This window comes from Mobula birostris, chromosome 14 (genome assembly GCF_030028105.1).
Source record: "Mobula birostris isolate sMobBir1 chromosome 14, sMobBir1.hap1, whole genome shotgun sequence".
NCBI lineage: Eukaryota > Metazoa > Chordata > Chondrichthyes > Myliobatiformes > Myliobatidae > Mobula > Mobula birostris.
This window is the reverse complement of record NC_092383.1, coordinates 84,052,068-84,074,298: the sequence shown is the minus strand read 5'-3', so window position 1 is coordinate 84,074,298 and position 22,231 is coordinate 84,052,068. Positions and strand designations below refer to the sequence as shown.

The 22,231-nt window shown below is 40.4% G+C and overlaps 1 protein-coding gene across 1 annotated transcript in view; it reads right to left on the bottom strand.

The window, feature by feature from the left end:
- pik3c2b (phosphatidylinositol-4-phosphate 3-kinase, catalytic subunit type 2 beta) overlaps positions 1-22,231 on the bottom strand; it is a 168,403-nt gene that overhangs the window by 39,270 nt on the left and 106,902 nt on the right. Inside the window, exons 16-22 of the mRNA XM_072278776.1 lie at positions 20,337-20,525; positions 17,625-17,718; positions 16,021-16,115; positions 7,078-7,258; positions 5,798-5,905; positions 4,050-4,142; positions 1,355-1,484 (exon numbers count right to left, since the gene is read on the bottom strand). Coding sequence (XP_072134877.1) covers positions 1,355-1,484; positions 4,050-4,142; positions 5,798-5,905; positions 7,078-7,258; positions 16,021-16,115; positions 17,625-17,718; positions 20,337-20,525 — 890 coding nt within the window. The remainder of the gene's footprint in view (positions 1-1,354; positions 1,485-4,049; positions 4,143-5,797; positions 5,906-7,077; positions 7,259-16,020; positions 16,116-17,624; positions 17,719-20,336; positions 20,526-22,231) is intronic.

Here is a 22,231-nt window from a genome sequence, read left to right as displayed (position 1 = left end):
CACCGACGCAACCTCTTCTCCCCAAATATATACAGGACTTGTCACAGATCTCTTACTCCTAAAATCAATCACCAACTCCTGTGATTAGGCTAGGATTAAATCGGGTGATTGCTGGGCGGTGCAGCTCGAAGGGCCTATTCCATGCTGTATCTCAGTAAATAAATAAGTAAATAAACATAATAGGTGAAAAAAAAACACACTATCAGATGGAATACTGGTTTTGGTGTTGTCCAAAAATTCTCTTTAACAGAGAGAAATATTAAGTAGGATACAAAACCAAATCTTTGAGGGTCATATTAGTTAAAATTATAAAGAGCACAATGATTATGAGACAGTTTAAAGGGGGCGGGGAATCTTTTGTTCAGCAAAATGGAATTGGGCACTGCATTAGGTGTTTGGGATACTTTGTCAAGTTTTCCCATCATTCGAGACCTTTGCAGAATCTTCCTGAATGCACTATTCCTCAAACGCAGATGTCAATCATAAAATTCAACATGGGGTGGCAACGGAAAGGAGTCTTCAAACATGAAGACCACAAAGCTTGCCCAAATTCATTGGTCTACCAGACAAAAATGATTCTTGTCTTCATATACTTATGAGGTCTGGACTGGAAGGCCAGCATTACTTTACAAATTATCTAGTCACTCATCAGTGGATCCAACACTGACCTCATCAGTGACTTCCTCAAGACAGAGGTCTGTTTAAGGTAGGTGTTTTTTTTAACAGATTAAATTTATTTGACACATGTACATTGAAGCATACAGTAAAATCAACGACCACCTCAGTCTGGGGCGGCATGGTAGCATAATGGTTAGCACAAAGCTTTACAGTATCATCAATCCAGGTTCAATTGCCACCACTGTTCTGTAAGGAGTTTGCATGTCCTCCCCATGACTGTGTGGGTTTCCTCTGGGTGCTCTAGTTTCCTCCCACAGTCATTGTAAATTGTCCCGTGATTAGGCTAGGGTTAAATTGGGGGTTACTGGGCGGCACGGCTCAAAGAGCCGGAAGGGCCAACTCCATGCTGTATCTCAATAAGTAAACAAACAGACAAATGTGCTGGGGGCAAACCGCAAATGTTGCATGCTTTCAAAGCCAACATAACATGACCACAACTTACTAACCCCAACTCAAATGTCTTTGATGAAACTGGAGCACCAGGAGGAAACCAGAATACCAAGAGGCCACACGGTCACGGGGAAAATGTACAATGTTCTTACAGACTGCGGTGGAAATTGGACCTTGATCCTACAGCTGGCGTTGTAAAATGTTATGCTAACCCGATGCTACTGTGTGGCCCCGAAGAAGAATCATAGTAATAATTGCCCAAGCTCAAGATGAATAAGAGATTTACCTCGCTCCCAACCTGTCGAGGTGCACTTGAAGAAAATCATACGCATATCCAGGCCCTCCTGAATCCAGATCTTGTTCATGATGTGAATCATTTGAAGTGTCAACATGTCCTGTCGCAAGTCATCCCCAGTCTGGACAATAATCATACATGACAAGGGTTAAGCACGTTCCGTTATCCCATTGCCTCTCCTCCATTCCTGCACAGAATGATTCCTGATGATATTTACATCCATACTGGGTAGCAGGTCTATGTTATTGAACCAATGCAACATTTATTGTGCTCGTGTCTGGATAGCAAGTCCAGGTCGCCTAACATCCTTCAATTTCCCCACTCTCCATGAAGGGAGCTTTATTGGGGTAGTGTTTCTACAAGAACAGAGCTTTATCATCTTACGTCTCTGCACCTAGACTGTAAGGTTTGGTAGACTATTCAAATAAGGAGTCATGTCAATGACTCCCACTGCTAATCTTACTAAGATCTGCACATGGGCCTCTTTCTGTAACCTCACTGTAGAGTTGATTGGAGAATGATAATTTATATTTTTTTATAGGCAGTTAACTTTAACTAAACACTTCATACTATTCTAAAAAAAAGATAATTGCAAGTAGAAATAGAAATTAAAATGGATTGCATTGGTATTAATACTTTAAAACAATGATGAATTTCAAAGTCATGAGTTGCAGTAGTTAATTAGATCAGTGGCAGAGATGTCATACAATATGCAACCATTCTGCCTTTATGTGTAGGGCTGAGCCATGAGTAAGATTACAAAGTACAAAGAGATTTTTTATTATCAAAGTAAATATATGTCACCATATACAACCCTGAGATTCATTTTCTTGTGGGCATATTTAGCAAATCTATAGAATCAATGAATGTAACAAAATCAATGAATGACTGCCAAACTACAGCTTTCAACCAGAGTGCAGAAGACAGCAAACTGTGCTAATGCAAGAAAGAAAGTAGTAGTAGTAATAATAATAATATAATAATAATAAAGCAATAAATATCGAGAACATGGGATGAAGAGTCCTTGAAAAGTGAGTTGATAGGTTCTGGGAGCATTTCAATGATAAGGCAAGTGAAGTTGAGTGAAGTTATCCTGTTTGTTCAAGAGCTTATCAGCTGAGGGGAAGTAACTGTTCCTGAACTTGGTGGTGCGAGTCCTAAGGCTCTTGTACCTTTGTCCTGATGGCAACAGTGAGAAGAAATCAAGACCTGGGTGTTGGGGATCCCTGATGATGGATACTGCTTTCCTGCCGCAGCGTTTCATGTGGATGTGCTCAACGGTGGGAAGGGCTTTACCCGTGATGGATGAAACAAATCCACATACTTTTTTTTAAACGTCCTGAAATCCTCCTGGGAGTCATGACCCCCACTTTGAAAAATGACAATCTGGTGGCTTGTATTTAAACCCCAGCTCAGCAACTGGGAATTTAAATCCAGTTAATCTCGATTATTAATTATTACACTGTGCTGTACTGTTCTATATTATATGGCAAAAAATGGAATGAAAATGCACCAGCTCATGATGACAGCAGATCTACCAGAAAACTAAAAAGAAAAATCATCAAATCCTTAATATTCTAATGGAAGGTAACCTTTCACCTTCCCCAGTATTTAAAGTCAGCAACATGGTTGACTCTTCCTCTGAAAAGCAGAAGCAAGTACTTAGCTCAGCAGCAGTTAAGCACAAGCAATAAATGTGAGCAAATGAATGAATTTTTTAAAATTATGACATACTATCTTAGATGAAGAAGGGTCTTGGTGCGAAATGTCAACAGTTTACTCTTTTCCACAGATGCTGCCTGACCTGCTGAGTTCCTCCAGCGTTTTTTGAGTGCTGCTTTAGATGAGTTTTTTTTTGGCTTCTTTACCCAAAGGACGTCTGGGCAAAGTACATCCTTTCAAATCAGATGAACAATTCACATTGGTAGAAATAATTTAAATTCCATGATATACACAGAATGACCTGTTTTGCCGACACTAGCGAAAGGTATACATTTATTCTCATTAGCCAGACATGGTCAGAGCCGTTTGTGTTTCTGGGGATCTAACCAACAAGGACGATTGTTATTATTATAATACAGAATACAAGAACTGATTCCTAATCGAAGGGATTTTAAGTATTTAATTCACAAATATAATTACTGGCTCCTGTCACCTCCATCATATTCTTAGCCACTGGACTGATTAAAAATGCAATCCTGACTTGTCACTACACATTCTGAGAAATCCATTTATGACTGACTGGGGGTACGAGCCAAGCACACATAAGAACAAATCAATCCATTCTGTTTACTGTTCCATCTCCAAGTAGTAAAGCATTTGATTTTTCCTCTTTCCACACACGCAGCTCTATACACTATGCTCATTGACACACACAGTGAGAGGAGCTGCTTTCAGATCTGACAGTGTCTTTCTTTAGCTGTCAGTGTAATCTGAGATGACTGGCTTTACAATCATCCTTTCTCTTTCCTCCACTCTTGCCAAGCCTGGCAAACCTCCATGTGAGAAGTTGAGAATACCAACTGAGTACATCGTACCATTCTGTGCCAAGTAAATTATTCAAAGTCAATCAGTAGCCATGAAATCATCATCTTTAGAGGAATTGCACTCTTTGGCCATGTCCCAAGTAACTGGCACAGATTCACTCATAATGTTTCAAAATGTGTCCCAAATTAGATAAACTTACCTTAACGATGATGTCAATGTTATCCCCCAAAGGGTCTGCATTGATGAAGGAAATCTTCAGAGGAACAGCATTAGAATTGAAGAAAGAGCAAGCCTGCAGATGCAAAAATAATAACCACTTGTCACGTGGTAGTATCCAGATTTCCTTCAATCGGTGGGGGCTGGGGTTGGCACCATAGCGTAGTGGTTAGCACAAAGCTTTGCAGCACAAGTGACTGGGTACAATTCTTGCTGCTGATGCAAGGAGTTTGACCATTCTCTCCATGACTGTGGGTTTCCTCTGAGTGCTCCAATTTCCTCCCATAGTTCAAAGACATATCGGTTTATAGGTTAATTAGTCATTATCATGTGATTAGGCTCAGTTTAAATCATGGGATTGTTGGGCATCGTGGTTCAAAGGGCCAGAAGGGCCTATTCCACACTGTATCTTAATAAAGAAATAAATTTTTGCAATCTAAATCAGTACAATGCTTTTTAATTGGTACAATGGATGATCAAAGGCAGGATGATAACTACAGACATGGTGAATCAAGTCTCGTAGGCAGCCCTTTCAACGATAAAGGCAGAACAATGAGGGTGCCTTTCTCAGAGGGGTGGACAGCCACCCTTCACCTAACAAACAAATCAAGGGTTGTACGCAATGATTCAAAGTTGATTAGAAGGGGACACTAGCAGGGATGATGGCAGGAATGATTGGAGTTTCTGGGGGCGATTTAAAAGGCACAGGATAGCTATATCCCAAAGATGAACAAGGAATCTAAAGGGAGGACAGGGCAACTGAGAATGACAAGGAAGTCAAAGACAGCATAAAAGCAAAAAAGGAGGACATATAATATGACAAAAATAATTGGGAAGCTAGAGGATTGGGAAGCTTTTAAAAACTAACATAAGGCAACTAAATAAGCCATAAAGAGATAAAAGATGAAATATGAAGGTAAGTAAGCCAATAATAACAAAGAGGATACCAATAGTTTTTTTTAAAATTTCAGATATACAGTATAAAGAGTAAAAGAGAGGTGAAAATGGATATTAGACCTATTGAAAATGACACTGTTAAGGTAGTAATGGGGAACAAAGAAATGACAGACAAACTTAAGTATTTTGCAACAATCTTCACTGTGGATAACACTACCAGTATGGCAGAAATTCATGTGTTGGGGGGCAGTAAGGAGCAAGTGCTCGGCAAGCTGAAAGGTCTGAAGGTAAATTAGTAACCTGGACCAGATGGACTGCACCTCAGGGTTCAGAGACAGTTGAAGAGACTGTGGAATCATTAGTAATGATCTTTCAAGAATCACTTGATTCTGGAATAGTATCAAAGGACTGGAAAATTGCAAATATCATTCCACTGTTTTAAGGGCGGGAGACAATTATAGGTCAGTAGTTGGGAAGACGTTGCGAGTCATTATTAAGATTGTGTCATTATTAACACATTACAAACCATTGTACATGCAAACCCCAATGACCTATTCCTGGATCGTTTTATTCAGGCATAACAAACCAGTCCTTGATGCAGAATTGTTGCACGTGTGGCTCTGGCCTGGAACTGATGAGAAAATAATGTTTAGATGTATTTCCAAAGGAGATCGGGAAAAAGTGGGAGAGTCAGGCATGATGGGTCAGACCATGTGGGTGGTGCAATTCCAAATGACTGAAAAAAATCCTTGGAAGTTTAGTAAACAGTTTTAAGAGAAGCAGAAATGAGTGAGAAGGGAATGATCATACTGACATTTGCAGAAAATTACATACCTTTGGATTTACCCCTTTGGCTAAAAGACTGGGGTTTAAAGGCAAACGACAATGATTCTGAAAGCTGAAGAACTGTTGCACTACCTCCATGTTTTCACGCAGAACAGTCTGCAGCAGAGGCAAAAAAATTTAATGAATTTCATTCGGAATTTCTGTTATGTTAAACTTCAGGCAGTATACAATACTTTACACCAGTTACAATACAGAACAGTCTTAATCCCCAAGCATATACAGTCGTCCCTCGGTATCCGCAAGGGATTGGTTCCAGGACCCCCCGTGGATACCAAAATCCGCAGGTGTTCAGGTCCCTTATATAAAATGGCGTAGTATTTGCATATAACTTACGCATATCCTCCCATATACATTAAATCATCTCTAGATTACTTATAATACCTAATACAATGTAAATGCTATGTAAATAGTTGTTATACTGTATTGTTTAGGGAATAATGACATTTCCTTCTTACTGTCCTTACGGCCCACCGTGACTTGATAGAGGTGTACAAGATGATGAGGCATAGATTGACTGGTTAGCCAGAAATAGTTCTCCCAAGGACGGAAATGGCTATACAGGGGGGCATAATTTTAAGGCGACTGGAGGAAAGTATAATGGGGGATGTCAGAGGAAAGATTTTGTTTTTTTTTAAAATTATACACAGAGTGGTAGGTGCATGGAACACCCTGCCAGGGGTGGTGGAAGAGGCAGATACATTAGGGACATTTAAAAAGCCATTAGATAGGCATATAAATGATAGAAAAATGGAGGGCTACGTAGAAGGGAAGAGTTAGATTAATCTAGAATTAGAGAAGGTTAAAAGGTTGAGACAACATTGTGGGCTGAATGGCCTGAACTGTTGTTGTGTTCCATGTAAACACACTGCCCTTTGCTTGGACTGTGTCAATGCTGTCTTCCAGAAGAGGGAGATCAACCAGCAAGACCAGAAAGGTAGATAGAGCAAGAAGGGTCAAGCCCAGCTTTTTCAGGAAATCCTAATGCATTTCAGAGGGCTACGACACTTGTCTCTTCTTTTCTATCAAAGTTTAGTACAAATCAGAAAAGCAATGGAACTTGGAGATTTAGCTCAAACTTTTTAATATTTAAGTCAATGACATTTTAAAGAGAAAAGAGGTAGCATTCTGACCAGGGGAAATTGAACTGAGGATGGTATCAAACAAACCAGCATGTGGCTCTACAAGCCTTTGGTGTAATTGTGCTCTGTAACCAGCCTATACAAGCAGGACAAAAAGGTCAATATTAGATCGTCCCTGCATGTACTGACCTGGCGAGCTGACAGAGTGGTGTCTCTGACCTTCTGTGCTATCTTGGCCAGAATCTGGACGAGTTTGGTCTGCTTATCAAACTCTTCCCTCATGCCCTTCCCCACACAGCACAGCAAGGCTCCAAGAAGATGCTGGTATCGAGCATTGAAATGGGAATCATTCAATGCATTCTTCAGTAACCTGGAAATAAATATCTTTTTAAAATCAAGCACAAATAACATTACAAAAAAAAGAGTAAAATTAAACTGAGAAAGTCACTTGATAGCGAGAATAAAATTTTCACATATGTGGTTCCATATCCTACATATCAGTTGGTATTCTGTCAATTGCGGCCCATTGTATGGTATTTCAACATTGAATATATGATTACAATCATATACAATTTAAGATAAGGAGACTACAATCTGATTACCAACTGTATACAAGAGCAGAATGAGGGGACAACAGGCATATGATGGTTACTGATAAGACCATAAGACGTAGGAGTAGGCATTCAGCTCATTGAGTCTGCTCTACCATTCCATCACGGCTGATTTATTAACCCACTCAACCCCCATTCTCCTGCCATCTCCATGCAATCTTTGTGCCCTTAAAAATCAAGAAACTATCTACCTCTCCTTCATGTATACTCAAAGACTTGACCTCCATGACATCTGTGGCAATGAATTCCACAGACTCACAAACATTTAGCGAAAGAAATTCCTCCTCATCTTTATTCTAAAGGGAAGTCCCTGTATTCTGGGTTGTACCACCTGGTCCTAGACTCTCCCACTGCAGGAAACCTCCTCTCCACATCCACTCTAGGCCAATAAGTTCAATGAGATCTTCCTCCCTCCTCCAAACTCCAGCGAATACAGGCCCAGAGCCATCAAATGCTCCTTATACATTAGTCCAGGAATGAAAGGGACATCTCCAATGTCAGCATACCCCTTCTTAGATAAGAGGGTCAAAAGAGCCACAATATTCCAAGTGTGGTCTGACCAATGCCTTATAAGGCCTTAGCATTACATTCTTTATTTAGTCCTCTTGAAATGAATGCTAACATACACCTCATTCCTTCTACCTAATTGATTACCATACATTTCTCTACAGATGCATAGAAGAAACTTTGAGCAACTGGAGCCTCCAATCAGGAAGTAACCAATGTAAGCTGCATGATACATTGAAGGAAAAGCTAAGCAGAAATGAGGAAGAAAGGAATGGAACGAAATACCAACTGCATTTGTTGAAGAAACATGTTTGAAAGCTAATGTAGATTATCACAGCTGCTTGAAGCCAGTGAGCCACATTGCCACTCCCAAGTTGAAAATATGGAATAATGTACAATTTATTCCTGGTTGTCAGAAGCTCCTGATTAAGGACATTTATTACTGTCAAGATAACAATTACAGTACTTTCTTCTTAACCTGTACAAATCCCACACCCTGCAACTAAACTTACATCTACTAAGGAGGAATGCCAGAATTACAAGGTCAAATTTGAACTTTTGTATTCCCACAAAATCTTTCCAACCACCACCTAACATGGATGAATACCCTGCCAGTCACGGACTCTTTCTTACTGTACTTGTTCTGGTTTCAACATCCACAAATTCTGATTTAAGCCAATCAACCAAGAAATTTAGCAACACACACAAAATGCTGTGTGGCCTGCTGAGTTCCTCCAGCATTTTGTATGTATTACTTTGATTTCCAGCATCTGCAGATTTTCTCATTTAAGAAATCCAGTCTCAGTTGCTTACTCTAAGTGTGCACACACAGCAGTTGTGAAGTCAAAGGAGGTGAATTTTTGAAAGTGGAATTCAATGTGTCACTGACACCATATTGCACATTTACAATTATCATCAGTGTTTTAACTTCTATACCTGGGACATTATCATCGTCCATCCAAGTTCAGAATGGGGTGCGAAATTTTGATATCACTGTGTTAGACAACATATTTACACACTTTCACAGTTTAGAGCTCCACCAAGTTTTGTTCTATCAGTGCAAACACCGTGTTGCCTGAGGGTAGTACATAATCACCTACTGAACAGTAGTCAGTAAAAGATTATTACACAGGCGTGTTACTGCGGGGCTTAGCTGCTGCCGACAATCAGCATCTTTTGGGTGTTAATTCTTCAGAATACTTTGCACTCACTGCTAAAGTGACTTTGTTTATTATACGAGTGTGGTGTGACCGGAGGCAATCAGGGGAAAGGTGCCAATGTCTGCCACTGCATTTAATATATCAGCTCTAAGAGCTGGATTCTTAGTCATGTTTCTGATAGCTAAAGCCAGCTTTTGTAGGAAGGTGACTGAAACAGGACATTGAGGATTATATTAATGCTGCTTCCTGCTCTTATACAGAACTTAAGGTCTCATCATCTCTGATGCCAATTTCTTCTGGTTTATCACTCCCTTCCCTTCTCAAAAGCCCTATCTCAATTTTGGCAAGTGACTCATATTCATTATAAATTCACAGCCACCTGACTACACTTCCTCTCACACCTCATTACATTCTTCTGGTTCCAACACTTCTGTCACATCTGTTCTAACAATGCCACCTTCCATACCAGTTTTCCTTTCCCCACCATGAGACTTGGTACCTCTCCTAACTGTATTCGTCCCATTTCCTGTACATCTGTTCCCACAGCTTTTCCTCTTATCCAGAATAAGAGCTACATTCCCTGTGCCTTCCTCTGCCATCCAATCACCTTGTCCATCTTTCCCATTCATATTGTGAAATGACCGTGCCCTCAAAGTACAAAGTAAGTTTATTGCCAAAGTACATATATGTCACCATATACAATCCTGAGATTCCTGATTCCTTTCTTCTGGGTAATTACAGTAAATACAAGAAATATAATAGAATCAATAAAGGACTCTACCCAACAGGATGGGTAAACAACCAACGAGCAAGAGGAAAAAAAAACTGCAAGGAGAAAAAGAAAAAAAGAAAAAAATAATGATAATAAAATAAATAAACATTGAGAGCACGAGATGAAGAGTCCTTATAAGTGAGTCCAGTTCATGAATTGGACGAGTGAAGTTACCCCCTCCAGTTCAAGAGCCTGATGGCTGAGAGGTAGTAATTGTTTCTCAACCTGCCAGTGTGGGTCCTGAAGCTCCTGTACCTTCCTCCTGATGGCAGCAGCGAGAAGAAAGCATAGCCAGGATGGTGGGGGGGCAGAGGTCCTTAATGATGGATGCTGCTTTTCTGCAAAAGTGCTCTATATAGATGTGATCAATGGTAGGGAGATTTTACCTGTGATGGACTGGGCCATATCCACTACATTTTGCCCTGTATTATGCTCTGGACCAAAATTCTTTCTCTGACAATGCCTACTCTCCTTCTCTTTAGACTTCAGGAGACATCTGCCATTCCTGTCGGCCATAGACCCAAACATTCTTCCAAGTGAAGTGTAGTCTCCTCTACCTCATGGAAAACTAAATGCAGATTGGCTGACTACATTGATAAACACTTCCATTTAGTCTGCAAGGTAACCCAGTGCTTCCAATTACTTTGCACTCCACCCACTCCTACTTTCACTTCTGTCTTAGACTTCCTACATTGCTCCAATAAATTCATCATAAGCGAAGAATTGAACATCATCTTTCATATTACAGCCAAAGTCATGGAGATACAGAGGAACAGGTCCTTCATCGCACTGAGTAATGACAACCATCAAGCACTCACTTTTACACAGGGTAGTGGATTCGACCCAGTACATCACAGATAAAGCCCTCCCAACCATTGAGCACATCCACAAGAAACACTGTCATAGCAAAGCAGCATTATATTATTCTATAGATTTGCCAAGTATGCCCACAGGAAAATGAATCTCAGGGCTGTATACGGTCACATAAATGTACTCTGATAATAAAACTTACTTTGAACTTCAATCTTCTACAAGCCACTTTTATGATCTCCTGATTTCTATCAAGGGTTACCCCAAACACTGTATTATAGTGCCAATTATCTTGCTAGTCAGCAGATTACTGAAGTTTGGGAAGAAAACGGAGAATGTGAAAGAATCCCACAGAGATCGAGAACGTGCAAGTTTTACACACAGCAACAAGGTTGTGACCAAACCCAGGTCAGGGGAGCTGTGAGGTAGCGGTTCTGCTGCCTGTACCACTGAGCGGCCTTTAAGACTCTCTACTTAATTCAGTAATTTCTTACTAACAATCAACCAGTCCAATCTATCTTACATTTACAACTTCATTTTGTTGTTCAAGTAATTTCTGTTTATAATTATTGCCTCCAACTCCCTCAAGTGCACCTTCACGACCCTTCTACTGCCAACATCACCACCATTCACATCATTAAATACTCCTTGATCCCCGCCCTACAAGGATCTTCCTTTATTTTTTCTGAATTCCTCACTGCTTTGTTTGAAGCTTAAAACTTGCTTCATTTCCACTTTGTCCAATTCTGCTAAAAGGGCATCTACTTCAGCACAGATACATATTTTGGTCAGCATGGAAGAGATGGGCTATAGAGCCTGAATACCTCTATAACCTGAAAATTCAAACCCAGAAACCTTTCAGCAGATACCATCTTCTGACAAATCACCAACCTTTGCAAAAGTTTGACTTTGAAACAACTTGTTTACATGAGTTTGTCTAAAGGGATAAATATCAGCCTGGACACTGATCGGAATCTCTGGTTGACTTTGGAATACCGCCATGGAAGTTTTCACATGCACCATGGGGACACATGGAGTGTCTATTTGAGATTGCATATTACATAAATGCAAGCATAAAGTAATCCTCTTGGAAACTTATGCACCCAAGCTCTCGTCATTACAGTCTACATGCAGGAGGAATAACATCAAACAGCTTGCTGGATACTCCTCTCTACTGGCTGATTAGTTTCCATACTCAAGTCCTACTTCTTTTAATAGTAGTTCAGCAAACATTTTTGAGAAAAAAGCTTCTGAAACTCACTGCATATTTGAGACATCATTATTTTCCACTGTAGCTAGCACAAACACCAAAGTGAAACCCAACAAGGTTGGGTTTAAAAGAGCCTTGATGATTAAATACGGGAACACTAAAAAATTGGTTAAAGCAAATTTTCTTAAAAGTTCACTCAAAAGATGACCACAAATTTTTGTTCCAATTCTTGGAAAATATATTAGTCAACAGTATAAAAACATTCTTGTTAAATTAGAGCTAGTTCAGAATTTATCTGGCATTACATACATAGCATATACATTATCAGTTGCACTCAGCAGCCACTTTATTAGGTACCTAATAAAGTGGCCACAGAGTGCATATCTGATTCCGATCTGCTGCTGTAACACATCCACTTCAAGGTTCAATATGCTGTGCATTCAGAGGTGATCTTCTGCACGCCACCGTTCTAACATATGGTTATTTAAGGTACTGAAATTATTTGAGTTTGAACCAGTCTTGCCATTCTCGTCTGACCTCTTTCATTAACAAGGACCCCCCCCACCCCCATAGAACTGCTGTTCACTGGATGTTTTTGTTTTTTGCTCCATTTTGTGTAAACTCCAGAGATGGTTGTGCGTGAAAATCCCTGCAGTATCTGAGTTAATCAAACAACCCGTTAACACCGACATGGTCAAAGTCACTTAGATCACATTTCATCCCAAATCTGATGCTCGGTCTGAACAACAACTGAACCTCTTGACAATTTCTGCATGCTTTTATGCAATGAGATGTTGCCACATGATTGATAGATATTTGCATTAACAAGGTGTACAGCTGTACCAAATCAAGAGGACACTGAATATATAGGTGACAGATGCTCAAAGCAGCAAGGGCCAGGTATTCATTTTCGACTTGGCCTTAAAGACACATTCCATTCTATATTTAGAGTGGTTAAACTGCAAAAATATCTGCCAGAAGTTTTGTTTTTCCTTTCTGGTATTGTGTCTGCAAGAATTCTTTTCAAACTCAGCCAACACAATGACATCACAGCTGCTGAATGCCAGAAACCTCTGTGTTTAACATCAATAGATGTTGGCAGAATGGAAGTCCACACCACACATTTCTGAGGGCTTTGCTTTGTGATCCAAGTTGAGCACTGTTACTTCACCACTGGCTCAAAAATTGAGCAAGTAAGATAGCCTCTGCAGATGTGCAGTGATGGGAAAGGAATCACATGCAATCCTCAAGTATACCTAACACCGCCTGGATGTTGCCTTGATGTTTCCAGTTCATTACTCAAGTATCCTGCCGGCTTACAAGCCTTCAAACCACTTTGGGAGTTTACGAGTACTGCCAGTTTGGTAAATGATAGCTCACCACTTAGTGGCAGCCTTGGCTGTTGACACTTGGTGCACAGATGCTGATTCCATTGGTGAGTAATGGGTGAAGTGGAAGGATGGAAATGAGAAGCCCAAGGTACATCACCAAATGAAAGGTTGAGTGAGATGGGGCTTTGCTGAAACGTTGTGCAAGCCAGGGCTTTACTCCCTGGAGTGAAGGAGAATGAGAGGCGACTTCATAGAGGTGTGTAGAATGATAAGAAACATAGATACAGTGGACAACCAGTGCTTTCCCACTCCCTCCCCCAGGGCAGAAATGGATATTATGAGAGGTCACACTTTTAAGGTGATTGTTGGAAAGTACAGTGGGGATGTCAGAAGTAGCTTCTTTTTAAAAATTAATTAATTACACAGAAAGGGCTGCATGTATGGAATGGGCTGCCAGGGATGGTGCTAGAGGAAGATACATTAGCGCTGGGGTTCCCAACCTGGGGTTTATAGACCCAATGCTTAATGGTATTGGTCTATGGCATAAAAAAAGATTCGGAACCTCTGCATTATTAGAGAGGCGCATTGATAAAAGAGGTCTATGTGGAAGGGAAGCATTAGGGTAAATCTGGAGTAGGCTAGATGGCTGGCACAACATTGTGGGCTGAAGGACATGTACTGTTCTCTGTTCAAGTGGGTACTAGTTCCGTTGGGAAATATTCCTTCAGACTGAAGATTGAATTGTAGCCATTATAATTTCATGAATGGAGTAGCTTAAAAAAATGTGACAGTAGACAAAACTAACATACAACACAATGATGGAATCATAATTCTGAACACCAGTCAAATTCCAATCTACATCATTGTTCAACACTGAGCTTGATTCAAGACTAGACATCATTATTAAGAGTCGAACTTCAGCCTACTACAAGATGGGTGACTGATTCCAAAGACACACATTACATTGATTGCACATATTGAACATTCAATGTGCAAGGTACAGCAAACAACAGGTTTAGAGAAACTGAGATCACATCGAATATTGATGGGATTTGAGAAAGTTTAGCCGTTACAACCCTCAGTACCTGTTTTTGTGGGAGTAAGTTGGATGAGTGTAAATTGCTTCAGTACCCATCACTGCCTGCTATCCCACCACCATAACATTGTTGACCAAATGCATAAGTTCCCCGCTGTTGGATGTCTGCAATTTTCCTGATTCTTAAGGTTCTTCCAGAGGTAAAGAATGGCGAACAGTCTTAACAATAGTTTATTTTAAAGTACAAACATACAGTGGCATGCAAAAGTTTGGGCACCCCTGGTCAAAATTTCTGCTCCTGTGAATAGCTAAGTGAGTAAAAGATGACCAGATTTCCAAAAGGCATGAAGTTAAAGATGACACATTTCTTTAATACTTTAAGCAAGATTACTTTTTTTGATTTCCATCTTTTACAGTTTCAAAATAACAAAAAAGGAAAAGAGCCTGAAGCAAAAGTCTGGGCACCCTGCATGGTCAGTACTTAGTAACACCCACTGTGGCAAGTATCACAGCTTGTAAAGGCTTTTTGTAGCCAGCTATGAGTCTTTCAACTCTTGTTTGGGGGATTTTCGCCCATTGTTGGGACAAGGTTTGAAGAGTCAGGGTATTTATAAAGCTTTGAAATTTGCATAACCTGGGCTTTCCTAATGATGATTGTGAACAAGCCATAGCCCTAACAAGCTAATTAAGGTCTGAGACCTTGGTAAAAGTTATCTGAGAGCTCAAATCTCTTGGGGTGCCCGAACTTTTGCCTCGTGCTCCTTTCCTTTTTTCCCTCACTCTAAAATTGCACAAAACAAAAATAATACACTAATCTTGCTTAAAATGTTGAAAAGAATGTTTCATCTTTAACTTCATGACTTTTGGAGATCAGTGCATCTTCTACTCACTTAGCTATTCACAGTAACAGAAATTTTGACCAGGGGTGCCCAAACTTTTGCATGCCACTGTATATACAAATACTAAGCAAACTAAATAAAGAGCTGAGAAACAAAGCAGAGAGGAATGAACAGCAAAGGAGGTGAAGATAAAAAGAAAAAGATGGCACCTCCAAAAACTTCATCATCTTTATAATCGAGTTAAGAGAAATTCCTTAAATAAAAATAAACCAATCACTGGTTGCACAATTATATCACTTGGGTAATGTGCTAATATTTAGCCAATGAAAAATGAAAAAGTATACATAGCTGCTATATAGTTTTCTGCCAGTAAGTGTGAATGAACCACCACATATTGTGAAAAGTACAAGTTTGTTAAAAAGTACAAAATGATTAAACTACAACATAGTAAAAGTACAGATTATTAAACTGCAATTTAGTTTTGCATTAATTCATCTACTATCTTATAAAAAGTACTAAAAAAAAAGTGGTTTCCAATACCACTGTCACACAATACATGGTTACTCACTACCTCCAATTGTCCCATTAACTTCATGGAAATGAAATATGTCTGTTGCAGAAAAGGACCTGAACATCACTGGTCAAGGACAGTTTACGAAAAACTAAGTCAGAAGTGTTCGACAACTTTCTGAACCTTTGGAATGTACATCTTCCCCAGTTCAAAAATCACATGGACCAGAATGACATGAGGAGAATTCTTCAAAAGTCCCAAAGCAACCTAAATATATACGTCTACGTGTTTGTATTGATTCTGACCAAAATGGGGTAGATTGCAAGAGACAAACAACTTACGCACCAGTAGAGATAATGAGCAATTTTTACGTCACAGATGGCTCTCCGCAGCAGAAACCTCACCAGCGGGCTGTCCAGGTAACACTCAAACTTCAGAGCCTGCAAGATGTCAAAGTACAGATCTCACAACAGCCACTAAAGGACTCCCTCCATTTTGCACCCGCGGTCTAAATCCCTGCTAAAGTAAGACTTCAGGTCTTTTTGAAACCCAGGTGAGTAAATGTGAACAAACACTTAACCCTTTCACAGCAGCTGTGATGAGTCAGTTAGCCCAAAGTACCATGGATTGTTTATATTTTAAAATACAAAATTCTTTGCCTTTGTACTTCTAAAAAGTTTACAGTATGGTCAGATTTACTCATCCCATTCCCACAGCATTATTAAAACAATATGCTGTTTAAACTGAGTTCACTGGAGGCTGAAGACGGCTTGTTCTGGGATTAGAGGACTGTGTGTGCGTGTGTGAGGGAGGAACAAGGCTTGTTTTGTCACTTGTGTTTGATGTTGTTCTGAGTATTGCGGCCATGCTATGCTGACTCCAGATTGTGTGGCGACACTTGCAGGCTGCCCCAGCAATTCTTGGATGAGTTGGTTGTTAATGCAAATGACGCATTTCACAGCATGTTTCCATTCACATGTGATAAATGAATTTGAATCTAAGCTGTAACAAGACTGTATGGATGAGTTGGGCCATGCTGTATAATTCCGTCTTTATTTTGCTCTAATGCTTTGTTTTGGCAGTATTTCCATCCACTTCCTCCACTCTTCCCTGTCTTGTATAATTTATATTCTGTGTTTTGTCTGTATGTACAGCAGGGTTTCCCAACCTTTTTTATGCTGTAGACCAATACTATTAAGCAAGGGTACTGTGGACCCCAGCCTGGGAACCCCTGATACAGTATGTGGCTATGATGCTACTGCAAGCAAGTTTTCACTGTACCTGAACCTCAGTGTATTTATGCGTTTTGGACTTCACTCCACATGGCCTCTGCCTTTAGCAATTTAGCTTACAAGCGCTCATCCTCAAATATATTCTTTACAGCTAACACTTCCTGTTATCTTCCTACTGCAAACTGATGGCATTAAATTGCTGGGGTAGACTGGAATTATGTGTTCCCCAACTTATGTGGTGCTGCAGAGCCCACTCTGACTGGAGGGTTTAATTGCAACATGAATCTTTTAAGCAGCAGCTTCTACTTTGGAATATATAAAGTGAAGCACATACATATTAAGCTGGTTGGGTTGAGTTACTCTCTGATCTTGGCAATTTGCTTGCAAATGTTTCATCACCATACGAGGAGACACGATCAGTGTGCTGTTGATTGTGTGCTGATGGTGTCTCCTTGAGTGGTGACAAAATGTTTGCAAGTAAATTGCCAAGATCAGAGAATAACTCAACCCAACCATCAACCACATAAGCTACACATTTTCTGAATTATTTCCATCTGCTAAGCCCTTAACAAAGCCCTCTTCACCTGAAGAATACAACTGATCTTCATTCACCATATGTAACATTAGAATTGGAATATAACTGCAATGTAACAATAAATCGATCAGAATTTAAAAATAAGTTTGACTTGCTCAGGTTTTCATATTAAGGATACTCACTTGTACTAACTGAGGTAGAAAATCCACAAGTTCAGATGTAGACATGGTTTCCATCCACTGCACTGCAGTGCGGCGAAGCTCTTGATCAGGGAACCTATATAAAACAGTCAAGGAGTTACCATTGTAGCTTGGCTGTATTCAACACAATCTTTACCTGGCACTAATCTTACATGAATTGAGGCTGTATTTCCAAATGTGTAAATGTGTTGGGACGATTTAACAGGATGTTACGATTCATTCAAAAAGTTGATTGAGCACTTAGGAGATAGTTCCCTCTGGTAGCATACATAAAAGTCATTGAGGGAACTTATTTCACACAATGGTTATGAGAAATGAGGAATTTTAACTACTTCAATAACAAAGCTAAGACTGTTGGAAATTGGAGATTGGCAGAAATTTGCTAGGTTAGGTCATGTAGGAAATAGAAGCAAGGCAGCAATGAATGTTAGGTTAGGTCATGTAGGAAATAGAAGCAAGGCAGAAATTAAGACAAGGAACACAGGTCAGCCATGATCAAATAGAGAAGTATAGAAGGCTTGAGCTTGGTTTGCTCTTGTTTCTATTCCTCTCAAGCAAGGGTTCCCAACTTGGGGTCCACGGACCCCGCAGCCAATGGTAGGGACCCGTGGCATACAAAAGGGTTGGAAACCTGCCCCTCCACCTATCTTCATGTTGTCTGCAAAGTTTGCCACAAGCCATCAATTTCCATCATCTAAATCATTGACATATAATGTAAAAAGAATCCATCCCAACACAGACCCCTGTGGAACACCACTAGTTGCCAGCAGCCAACTAGAAAAGGCTTTCTTTATTCCTACTCTTTGGCTCCTGCCAATCAATCACTGCTTTATCCATGCTAGATTCTTTCCTGTAACACCATGGGCTCGTAGCTTGCTAAGCAGCCTCACGTGTGGCACCTCGTCAAAGGCCTTCTGAAAATCCAAGTACACCTCAACCAACTCTTCTGCCCATCATGCTTGTTATTTCTTCAAAGAATTCCAGCTGATTTGTCAGGCAGGATTTTCCCTTGAGGGAACCATGCTGAGTACAACCTACTTCATCCTTAATGATCAACTCTAACATCTTCCCAACCACTGAGATAGTTAGAGGAGAATGGCCAGACTGGTTCAAGCTGACAGGAAGGCGACAGTAACTCCAATAACCACATGTTACAATGTTGGTGTGCAGGAGAGCAGCTCTGGAACACAGAATACGTCGAACTTTGAAGTAGATGCGCTGCAGCTGCAGCAGACCACAGCAGGTTCCACTAATGTACCTAATAAAGTGGCCACTGAGTGTAGAATTATAGAAGTGATATTCCAAAATACAGGACACATCAAAAACAACCAACAGCATGATGAAGAAAATAGGAAATGTAAAACGTCAGAACTGAGGAGCGGGAAGATCTCAAAATTGGACCCAGAGGGTCAGAGAGGAAGATAGAGTACGTTGAAAGGAAACATTGAAATTGAAACTTTAGTTGACTGGAAGACAACGTAGACAAACATGCACAGGGAATACTAAGTGTTGGTCACAATCACTCAACAAGCCACTCCTGACATTGACAAATATGTCACGGAGATGGAAGCTATAAAAGTGGCCTTAAAGGTTGCACTGAACATGTACGACCTGACAACACTTTCAGTTGCCAGAGCACCATGGTATCTTTTATCTGCATCTATTTTTTTGACAACATGCTATTGGAGGTTTTCACTTCCGGCATCAAATTCAGCTGGAACACTTATCTTGCTGGTAGTTGATACTAATAACAGGGGAGTGGTTTCAGTTCACTCTGCTGCCTAGTACACTTCATGCAATGATGAATTTAATTTTCCACATGACTTGTGAAGCCAAACCCTTAACTTGACAAATTTAATTGCATAGGGGTACCGCAACATTTTATTAAAATTAATCAAAAAAAAACAATTTTTCTTTGTACTTCAGGAGAAATTCTCAAGAGTAAATTCTTACTTGGGGAAAGAAGATGCAAGGGAGCTTTGTAGATATCAAGAAAGAGAAATTTCAAAGTGTAACATGGTGGAGCAAGCAGAGAAGATGTACAAGATAGAGCAATAGAAATTGGTGCCGGAAACATAGTGACACTCATGAGAGTAATTCCAGACTTTCAGCCCCAGAAAGCCACCCATAATGGAGTTACTAAACCATGACGGCTTTCAGCACATCCTTGGACTGTGCTTGTTGCTGACGCAAAGGATGCACTTCACTGTCTGTTTTGATGTACGTGTGACAAACAATGCTAATCTTTAGGATCTTTAATCTTTAGAATCAAAGAATTCTAGAAACTTATGATATGGGGGTGCGGTGCTATTCGGCCTTTTATCTCTTTGCATCAAGAAAACGAGCTTAAGAGTAACGTTGCACACACATAGCGACTTTCAAGATATTCTGAAACACTTTGAAGCCTGATTAGTAACACTTTGGGGCACAGTATTACACAAACTTTAAGCAGACAAATGTCTCATTAAGGACACCAATGAAAAAAACAATCCTGCACTGCCGAGGCAAGTAATTTTCAGAAGCTGCTGAATACAATTGTGGAGTGGAGGTTGGAGATGGTAAATTTATACAATGAATTTATAAGCTGGACAGATCAAGTGGCTCTCAACACTTTTTTTTAAACTGATGGTGCCAGCATGATATTTTAGGGCATGATCTTTAATCTTACTGTTTTAATACTTTTCTGGTACTTACGCAGCATGGAGTAATCCTAAGGCATCCAGATGGCTCAGGCAATTCCACTGTTTGAGCAAGGTGTAGATATCAGGCAGGCAAGCCCACTCCCAGCTGGGGGCACTGGCGAGCACCATAGGCAGGCAGCTGCATTCTGAATGACAGTAGTATCGCTTTTCCCACAGCAGCCTCTTGTCTGCTTCAGTCAGCCTGCACAGAGGGCATTGAGGGGAGGGGAGAGTGGGCGAAGAAAAGCACAGGGGTCAGTAATCAGCAGCAGACATCAAAGGCACAGCAGCATTAGTGGTAGAAACCAGCTGGCTGCAGAGTAACCAGAGAACAGAAGCGTCACCTGAGACGCATTTGCTGAGTCTTGAGAGTCAAGGTCATGCTCATTGCTAGAAATACTCAGACCTGATCACATTAAGGCACCAACTTGAAATCCTGCTAAATGTTGTACCAAAGGCCACACTGCCACTATCAAAGACTGGTCCGAATCCTGCCTGTGAAAAGGGTAATGAATTCCAGAGATCTGCAAGATGATAGTACGGTCACGTGAGTTAGAGTGTGAGACAGAGACAGAAAGTATATAGAGGGAATTCCAGATTTTCAGCCCTAGAAAGCCATCAACAATAGAGTTATTAAACGGGGAATGCATCACAAGGGAGGACAGATTGTCGCTCCATTAGATTGAGCCTAAATGAGACCATCTGGAATATTGTTGCACAGGTTTGTTCTCCACAGCCAAGGAAGAGTAAGCTTGCAATAGTGGGAATGCAGTGAAACTGAACAGATTCCTTGGATGGCGTGCCTGTTGTATAAAACATCAGGCAGATGAGGCCCATACTCCTGGAGTCTGGATGAATGAGAGGGAATCTCACAGAGACTTAAAACATTTTCAAAGGGCTTGACATGTCAAGTACAGAGTTGATATTTCCCCTGGCTGAAATACCTAGAATCAGATATCATCTCTCAAAATAAAGGACTGGCCACCCAGGACGAAGCCAAGAGGAAATGCTTTCACCCAGAAGCAGTATTTGGACTTTATTGCCTGGAGGACTGTGGAGATTTATTCACAGAATACATGAAATATTATCTATCTGTATATCTATATGGCCTCTGCCTGTGGTGCATTCCCTGTTTGTTTATTTAGATAATTAAATAACTAATTAAGTAAATAAGGAGAGACAGATAGACAGAAAGAACGAACAGTACAGTTCTAGCACAGGAACAGGACCTTTCGCCCACAATGTGGTGCCAAACCAATTAAATCAGTAATCAAATGGCTAACTAAACTAATCTCTTGTGCCAACGCATTGCCCATATCCTTCCATTTCCTTCACATTCATGTGTGAATCTCTTAAAAGCCAGTAATGTCTGCCTCTTCTATCACCCCAGTCAGCACACTCTGTGTTAAAACAAAACTTGCCCCTCACATCTGCTTTGAACTTACCCCCTCTCACCTTAAATTCAAAGCATGTGGGGTTGTTGCAGTGAGGATATAAAGAGGCTAAAATCAGGCATGAGAGGCTGAATTGCCCACTGCTGATATTGCCTACATTGTTTTCCCATTGGGCTGGAACAGTTTAAGGAAATGGATTGCGCTTTTGATAAAAACCATATGCACAGTAAAACTCTGACAATCCACTATCTGACTATTCAGAAATCACAATGATTCAGAATTTGGCTTACAGGCAGTTTTCCCTTGCTCCTCTGAAATTCATTGCTTTTATTGGAAATTGTATAATAATGCATAGCATCTAACAAAAAAAGGGAAGTACAAGGTTGTTGTGGTACTAAGAGGACCAGCAGTCCATAATCCTGACAGTTTACTTGTCCAACAAACACCATGTGCGCACCAAGTGTGCTAGATTATCGAAGTCGGGTATCACTATGAAATTTGTTTTATGACAGCA